This window comes from Durio zibethinus, chromosome 19 (genome assembly GCF_047325235.1).
Source record: "Durio zibethinus cultivar Kanyao isolate XHJ-2024 chromosome 19, ASM4732523v1, whole genome shotgun sequence".
Lineage (NCBI taxonomy): Eukaryota > Viridiplantae > Streptophyta > Magnoliopsida > Malvales > Malvaceae > Durio > Durio zibethinus.
The window spans coordinates 3,237,387-3,246,507 of record NC_143180.1 but is presented as its reverse complement, the minus strand read 5'-3'; the positions used below and the strand labels follow the sequence as shown (position 1 = coordinate 3,246,507).

General features: G+C 27.2%; 1 protein-coding gene across 2 annotated transcripts; it reads right to left on the bottom strand.

Moving 5' to 3' along the window:
- Positions 1-3,820: 3,820 nt before the first annotated feature.
- On the bottom strand, positions 3,821-8,355 carry LOC111310242 (metal tolerance protein 11-like). Of its 2 annotated transcripts, none has more exons than XM_022909495.2 (6): positions 8,002-8,355; positions 6,429-6,538; positions 6,088-6,333; positions 5,044-5,124; positions 4,691-4,924; positions 3,821-4,334 (listed from the first exon to the last, which is right to left on the bottom strand). In XM_022909495.2, exons 1-6 carry the CDS (start codon positions 8,162-8,164, stop codon positions 3,984-3,986), a joined length of 1,185 nt encoding a protein of 394 aa, XP_022765230.2. In that variant the 5' UTR covers positions 8,165-8,355; the 3' UTR covers positions 3,821-3,983. The 2 variants fall into 2 exon arrangements, with proteins under 2 accessions (XP_022765230.2, XP_089604473.1); XM_089748347.1 differs by lacking the exon at positions 8,002-8,355 and adding an exon at positions 7,382-7,530.
- Positions 8,356-9,121: the final 766 nt, after the last annotated feature.

Genomic DNA, 9,121 nt, shown 5'->3' with positions numbered 1-9,121 from the left:
CGTGATGGAATTGAACGAGTATTTAGATTTTCAAATTTTAACAATTTTAATGATCAAAATTTTATTTATCAATAAGTAGTTTGTTCAATTTTTTTTTTTTGAAAAAATTTTATATCAAAATAATGTCAATGATTATTTATTCAAATCATTTCAAATATCTAATTTATAATTATTTATTTTATATTATCAGATACGATATCTTTTATTTTAATTTAGGGACTAAATAATCTATTTATTTTTAAATTTTTTTTATTGCATACAAAAAAAATTCTATTTATGATCATTTTAAATAAAACAAAATCAAATGATATATCTTTTATTGTATTCCAATAAAGGATGTATATTATTATTATTGAATTAAATATTAAGATGTGTATAAATATAATTTTTAAATATGATATTTTGTTTAAAATGCACTTATACATCCAACTATTATAAGATAAGTTTTTTTTACTTCATAATTAAGTTTTTAATATTTTTTATGAAATATATATATATATAAAGAAAAGAATTTGAGGTTCAATTCATTGGACATATCATAGAGCCACAAATTCAATGTCAATTTTATTTAAAAAAATCAAAAGCAAAGGCTCACTGCTTTGTTTTATGAATATATATATATATATTTAAAAAATTAAAAATAGATAAATTTTTTAAGTTTTTAAATTAAGATAATATGTGTCATATCTGACAGTTTAAGTTACAGATCGTGTATTCAAAATGACTTTAATAAGTGATCATCGACAGAATTCAAATCCAAAATTTTTTCATCGAAAAAGATGATCTTAATCAATTAAATCAACTATTTGTTAGCTAAACATTGCAAATGGCATCTTGCTTGCCTTGCATCTAATTTTATTCTGATTTTTTATTTATTTAAATTTTTATAAATTTTTTAAATATAATAATAACATCATTTATATTTTTTTATTAAAAAAATATATAAAGAAAAGAATTTAAGATTAAGTTCATTTATGAATCTTTTTAAATATAATATTATTATTTTAAATAATATCATCTTATCTTATATTTGATGTGTGTAAATATTTAAATATAATAATTTTATTATTGGTCAAAATTATTATTTTTTAAAATTTATAAAATTTAAATTATTGATATCATTTTTAAAATTATAATATGACTTGCAAGTTCAATTTCATATATTAAAAAAAAAAATTTCACTTTGAAAATATTTAATCATCCTATGCTAAAAGAATAAAGAATGATTAATTTTATTTGTAATAGTATTTTTTTATATAAATTAAATATAATATAAAATAATTATTATCTTATGCATAAAACATATAATACCATTATCAAATCTTATTTATAAAGAAAGAATATTTGAAAAGTGTATATATATAAAATAAAAAATTTTCATGGATTTTGTTTTTTTATATATATTTAAAATTATCAATAATTAAATAATGATCATTTGAATTAAAAATAAAAAATTTAACAGAATGAATTAAGTATAAACCTTTTATATTATTATCATTGAACCATGTTCATAAAAATTGATTAAAAATTTAGGGAAAATATTATTTAATTATTCAATTTTAAGGTTGTAGATAAAAGAAAATGATATGTCCTATATGTAAGAACATGTTAACTATAATATAAAGATAAATTAAATAAATTATTTTTTTCCTTAAACATTTTTTTGCAATATTATATGTTTCATCAATTAAAAAAAAAACAATTAGATAAGTTTCAACTTTTCCTTCATGGTTTCTAAGCTGGCAATCAAGCAAGAACATGGGAAAGGAAACTTCACAATTCACATTGTACTAAAATGCTATGTTTCAAAAATTTATTCTAATATTAGTAATTTGAAAATAAATTGGAAATAAGATTAGAATACAACGCAATAAAATGAATGTGGACATGATTTTGGACAAGTTCAAAGATAGGAAACAAAAGAAAAACATTTAGCTGCCCCACAAAATCCACATTCCAAGGATTCTTTTTTTTTTTTAATCTCTTTTTTAATTTGATGGGATTTGAGAAAAAAAAAAACAAATTCAATTGCATGATTGCATATCTATGTCATCATATTAACTGAAAGCAATTTTGAAAATTTTTTATTGAACCAAATGGGAGTAAATTTCACATGAGGTTATTGAACTTTGACCCATATTTCATTTAACTCAACTTTAATTTGTATACATTAAAATTACCAAAATTTATTTTTTTATACCAAAAGTAATTACTCTTATCAATTTTATCCAAGTTACTAAAAACAAGATGTCATTACCAGATGAGATGCCACATAAGCTACTTATATTTTTTATTTGCTTCTCTCCCCCTCTCTAATTCAGCCGATCCCGTCTACCACTACTAAAAGTTGGTGCCCATTTGCCTGCCGTTCAACCAAAAACCACCCTTATGCACAGTCCTTGAGTCATTAGATTAGATCTAATAATTTGTATTATTATATCATGTAAAATATTATATTTTATACGAAAATTATATATTATAATTTATATCGATATAAATATATAAAATATATATTTTTTTATTTTATTAAACTTATTTATAATTTTTTTAAAATTTTAAATCATATTATTTTTATATTCTTTATTTATATCATATTATTATATCGTATTTTAAATTATCATATCTACTATTTATAGTGACTCTAAAATCCCATTTCATCTACAATCACCTACTATTATCAACCCAAAACCATCGTCAAACACAACTTAATTTTTTAAGATAAGATGTAGAGAGAGTAAATGTAGAGAGAGAAAAAAGGTAAAATGAATATTTTTTCTTTGAAATGTAATTAATTTATGTGGCATCTGATGTGGATGTTAATATGACAACCATGTAATGTTTTCGAAATTTTGGATGGAATTTGTGAATGTGACTTTTTTTATATAAAATTTGATGACTTCACTGATATAAATTAAATTTAGATAAGTTAAATGGGATATGGGTCAAAATTCGGTGACCTTTTTTGAAATTTCCTCAACCAAAAGGATTAAAGGAGATGAAAAGACTTAACTTAGGTTTGGATTTTATTACATATTATTGTAAGTTAAATTTAAATGTAAATTTTAATAAAATTTATTAAACATAAATTTTTTATTAAATTTTTTTTTAATTACAGTTATAATAATTTTTATTATTATATTCAATTTCACTCGAAACAATATCATTATCATCCAAATAAAGTCTTAATGAAGTATCTTAAATGAAGTTGATAAAATTTTTTATTAAATTGATTAATTAAAAAATAAATTAAAAAATAAATTAAAAAATTAAAAAATTTTATTCTATAAATTAAACTAACTTATTATTTGTACAATTTACTAATTATCTTTACTTATTTAAATGTGTTTTGATATATAAATTAATATTATTTAATCATTCAGATTTTCAATATATATGTAAACAACAAATAATATAGTTAACATATAAAAACATAATAAAATTAAAAATTTTAATTAAAAAATTCACAACATAAAATAATATTTCAAGAAAAATAAAATATCCAAAAATTTTATATATAAATAATATTATTGAATGTACTAACAAGATGTTAAATTAAAAACTAAAAATTTCATTACTTCAAATTAATTTTTTTCAATTTGTGTAATTTTCATCTTGTGTGATTATTTTTATACATTTGCAAGTTAAAATAAGTTTATTTATTTTAAAAAATATTTATTTTAAATGATTAAATAATATACATGATAGCTTACTTGCATATACATTTTTTGCATGAATTTTAGTAATATTCTGATATTCAATATTTATAAGATTTGCTAAATTAATTTTTATACATATTTTAAACTTTACATTTAATGCAAAATTATGTTTTTTGACAACACATATAGATATTTATAAACCTCTGTATATTTATTACAAATCTTGATAAAGTTTTTTTGACAGATAATACTTTTAAAAATATATTATTTTTTATATATTTATTTTAAAAATTAATATTTACTCATTAATAAAGTAAAATTATTTATCTACAATGTATGTGCCCGCGCGTGTTCAGGTTTGTGACTGTATTCATAATCAAGATGAACAAAAGCACGCTCAATCTCAGGCAGTAGCTCGAGCTTCTCTTGCAAGGATTCTCCGATGTCATGAGCTTCTTGCAATGGCATGTTTGCTGGGAGTATGATGTCAACCTCCACGAAGTAGTAAGATCCGAAGGTGTAAGCTCGAACTGTATCGATGTGTCTAATGGCCTTGTGGTGGTTCCAACATAGATAGGTTAATTTCTGCAGATATTCTGGAGCTGCTGATCTTCCAACCAATGAGTTCACATTCTCGAATACTGTCATTGACCATGTGCGGATTGTGTACAACGCCAGCTGCAACATTCATGCATATCTCATTAGTCACAAGTGCATGCCGACTTTTTAAAGTTGATCGCGATTTGCAAGTTAGATGATTCCCAAAAATCTACAAAGCATCAATTCTTTTACGTTCATACAAGATGATAATGACAATCTTATCAGCCATGGTCATTTAAAACATTTAAACAGGTTTCTAATATTCAAAAAGCTACCCAGCTACAGTTCAAGATCTCTAAAGACCAGGTTCTCAACTTATCTTATAAATGATTGCCTATGGCTTGATCTGTACATACCGCCAGCTGGCTAGTAAGTACAATACAGACCAACACTGAAAAAAAAAAACTGGGGAAGTGAGAGATGATTTTACTTACAATGATAGCTCCGACAGGGTCCATCCAGTCGTCAATGTAATTAGCAAGTAGCACAGCAACAAGGCCAATGATGTTTGTGATAACATCAAAGAAATGATCCTGGGAATAAGCTTTGACAATTTCATTGGTAAATAAGCGGCAATAAAACACCAGGAGAAGCTTTACCAGGGTCACTCCAATCATAATGCCAACAACCCATCTCTCTTGCTTCTTCGTCAGATTGAATTCATCCTCCTGGGTGAAACAAAGAAAGATATCATTACCATTGCAACTATTTAAGTAATCATACTCTGATATAGAAAGATCTAATGAATAGAGAAGAGAACTTTAATGCATAATCAAAGTTGACTCACATCTGATACAATTGTTCGCCCTGACTCCAAGATTATCTGCAGTCCAAGAGTTGCCATGACAGAGGCAAAAACAAGGATACCCTGCAGAAATTGACCAGTTTTAGATTTTGAGTATTTTTACATTTCAGTAGTTCATGGCTATGCACCAGCAGAAGCATGCATATCACACACATACAAATACAATGATGCATATATATCTGTATGCCTCTGTCTGGCATGCATAGATATTTCCAGTTTCCTATCTAATCACTAGCCTTTCAGTCTATGACATATCAGAGCATCCTCTTGGGTCAAGGCGCTTCATGCTCCATATCAATGTACAATGTTACTGCAGCATTATCAAAACATCCACCATATCAACATGTTTTATCACTCATCAAAGAAGAGACATCAACAACTAAGAGCTAGAATTGATTATAACATGAGACTCCTGTATGCCTTCAGAAAATAAACCGCACCCTAAGCTAAGGTACAAACCCTGCTTAAATAGGTTACAAGCCAACTACTATTCTCGTTCTCCAGTTTCTTGCCAGTATAATATAGGAGATAGTAATCTCTCAGATTACTGTTAAGTAATGGATTATCAAGAGTTTGCTTTCAGAATGTCAAACTCAGATCAAATGCTGCTTCAGAACCGGTAGATGTTGCATTAACCTCCCATTGTAAGAGTCATCTAAGTTAGTAAACACTTGCTCATAAACAACTCGTCTGCATGGTGACTTAACATAGGTAACAAATCAATTAATTAATGTCTGTTATTAATAGTAGAAAAGAAAACAGACTCAAAGATTTTAGAACTATCCTTACAACATGAAGATTGACAATTTAGCTAACAATGTTTTCCAATATCATGGTATAAATGCAGAATTCGTCCCTTGTCAAATAATTGCTATTAAAGAAAAGGTCAGTTACAAAATGGAAAAAACAAACAATAAAAGTACAGCAGTCACATATCCTTAGCTACAAAGTGTGACTTCATTGATCATGCACTAACATTGATATAGGAATTTGATTACGACAATATGAGACATCAAGAATACTGACCAGTGGCTGCATTCTTTTCTTTCCAATTGGGTACAGATACGGGTTTGGTGTTGACATGGAGAATGCAGCAAACCAGAGGATGAAGCCAGACAGAAGATCAAGAAGCGAGTCTAATGTGGATGCAATTATAGCTAATGAGCCACTTCTGATGGAAGCATAAACTTTTGCAGCAAAAAGAACCATGTTTGCAATATTGGAAATTCTAATGGCTAATGTCTCACTTCTAGCCAACTTTTCCCGCTCTTCCTGCCAATCACAGCAACAAGGTTTAATCTAATACTTCTTCAAGTACACTAATCTTATTAACTAGAAAGAACAGAAGGCATAACAATGATTCAAACCTTGGACATTCCAGGAATAAAACCACGCTCAGCTAAGGCATCCATTTCATTAAAATCTTCAAGTATTTCTACCTGCTGCTGATAGTATTCAGCCACGTTATCTTCTGGTCCTGAAACCATCAAAGAAACCAATAAGATGCATTCTAGTAACTCATTTATGTTCATTTGTAAGAGGTCTGTCACTTCAAGAATAATGTAGCATCTGTGGTACATTCACCAAAGAGCATTGCCAAATAGACCCTTAGACTACAAAATAAGCTACGCATAAAATCTTTGATCCCAACTAAATGATTTTGTCCACTCATTTGGTTTTCCAAGTACAGAAAAACTATTATGTACAAAAAGGTATAGAACGTGCTAGTTAAACACAACCTATGCAGAGTATAAGAAAATGGGAAAATGACCAAAGAATGCTTAATAACTTCAAAAGCAAAAGAAACCTGATATAAACCCCATATGCATGTTTAATCCTAAAGAGCTAAATATCTCTATGCTTTCCAAAGTAGAGCTAACGAAATCAAACTCCTAGACATTTCATAACTTCAATATATACAATTTAAAGTAAATCGACAAACATGTCATTTATATGCACACATACATGCAGTTTAATAATGTATGTATGTATGTATGTGTGTGTGTGTGTGTATGTATGTATATAAAGGGAGTAAGAGCACAACTGACAAACTTCACTTTCACTTGATCAATAAAACTAGCAATCTTTTACCAAACTTTCCTCGCAAAATTTCAAACTAAAGCAAACTTCTAACTGCAGAAAATGACAAAAACAACAAGAATTCACATAATTTTAACCTCAAACTAAAGCAAACCCAACTGTCAATTTTCATTTGATCTATAAAATTAGTAACCATTTCACCTTAATTTCCTTGCAAAACCTCAAACTTCAAAAGCACACTCCATGATAAAAACAACATAAAAAACAAGAATTCAAATACCTCCTCAAGCCAAGAAAAATACCCAGCAAGCTTTAATCACTCTTTTGCTTCATAAAACCAAGCTAGAGCTCAGATTTAAAGAGCAAAAAACACAATGTTTCCATTCACAATGAACCACTCTTTTCTTAAATTTATTAAAGTTTTGATGCTCAAAAACACTGAAGAATAACTCAAACTCGTAATAACCATTCACGGAGAATAATAATAATAAAGAGATACCCATTTGAGCAAATTCATAACCAAGCATAACAAAGAATCAAATATTGCAAATTAAAGCTAAATAAATAAAATCCCATATACCCGAAAAAAGTAAAGAACCAAAAAAAGTTTTTAACTTCAATATAAAAAACAAAAAGGAAAAATAAAAATAAAAATGTGATTTTTAGCTAAACGCCAAGCAATCCACAGACAATAAATTAAAAAACAAAACTTTAACAAAGAAATAAACAAAAAATTTGTTCCCATTTAAGTAAATTCATTACCATGCACAAAAAAGAATAGAATATTGCTAATTAAAACAAAATGAATAAAATCCCAGATATCCAACAAAAATGAAGAACATTATTAATAAATTAAAAATATTTTTTAGTTGAATAAGAAAAACAAGTAGTGAGAATTACCTAAAACCCCAAGGCAATCATGGCTACGAAGAGGCTTTTTGTCTTTGTGTTCAGGAGATAACTGGAAACCATCGAAGTTCAACCGCCATGACCGGTCACCATTGTTCTGATGAGGCAACAGTGACAGCTCTTCTTCGCTTTCACACGCCCCCGTATCTACCATTTTCCCAATCAACCCTTCCAAAGAAAAAAGAACAAAAAAAAAAAGAGAAGCTTGAGATTTGTTGAGTGTAATTTGGTTTTTCTTTTTTATTCAATTTAGCAGAGGGGCAGAGGTTGCAAATTTGATTGACAGACGAGGGTATTTTGGGAATGTGATAATCTTTTCACCCGCTTCATGAGACCGGGAAAGTTGGAGGGTGAATGGAAGATTTATAAAAGTTTGGTTTACGGGTGGGACTTGAAGGACACGTGAACGGTTGAGATGAGATCAAAGCTATATATCGTATTAGAGAAGTGAATCTAGGGTAAATGATCTGAGCCTCGAGATTCTTTGCCGTCTTCCTGATGAAATTCGTTTGGTGGGCCCAATAGTTTTATCCACTGAAAATGATAGTACACAGTAAACGCACCTAAATTCTCAATGTTGTGATGAGTTGTCAATTCATTATTGGTCCAAGCGTCCACAGTAACCAATAAAAACGTACCACGTCATGTAATACCCTTTCGTTAATTAATGAATTAATCGTTAATTATTGTTTTCATTTTTATATAAAAACTGAAACTTAAAAAAAAAAAATTATAAGCGATAATATTTAAACTTTAAATAAGTTAAAATTTATTTTTATTTTTGTTTAAAATATTTATAGAAAAAATTAAAAAATAAACCTAAAAGATTTTAAATATGGTGACCATGATATTTTGATATTAATCACTTTTTATGATTAACTTAATTTATAGAGATGAAAAAGTGTTAGCAAAGCAAAGAAAGTGACTTTTGAAAATGGTTATCTAATTAGAGGATGAAATTTTGTTTAAAAATTTACCATGCCTACTTTGACTAGTGTGGATGGGTAGATGACAATTGATTATAACTAATTAAATTTATATTTTATTATTTTTATATGCATATATGGTAAGTAAAAAATACTTTAAAAAAACTTTAATGAAGAGATTTTTA

Coding starts and splice junctions, on each gene's coding strand:
- LOC111310242 (XM_022909495.2), bottom strand. CDS start 8,164: ATGGTAGATACGGGGGCGTGTGAAAGCGAAGAAGAGCTGTCACTGTTG. Junction 6,539..8,001: donor TGATTGCCTTGGGGTTTTAG/GTAATTCTCACT, acceptor TGATGGTTTCAG/GACCAGAAGATAACGTGGCT. Junction 5,125..6,087: donor AGAAAAGAATGCAGCCACTG/GTCAGTATTCTT, acceptor CAATTTCTGCAG/GGTATCCTTGTTTTTGCCTC.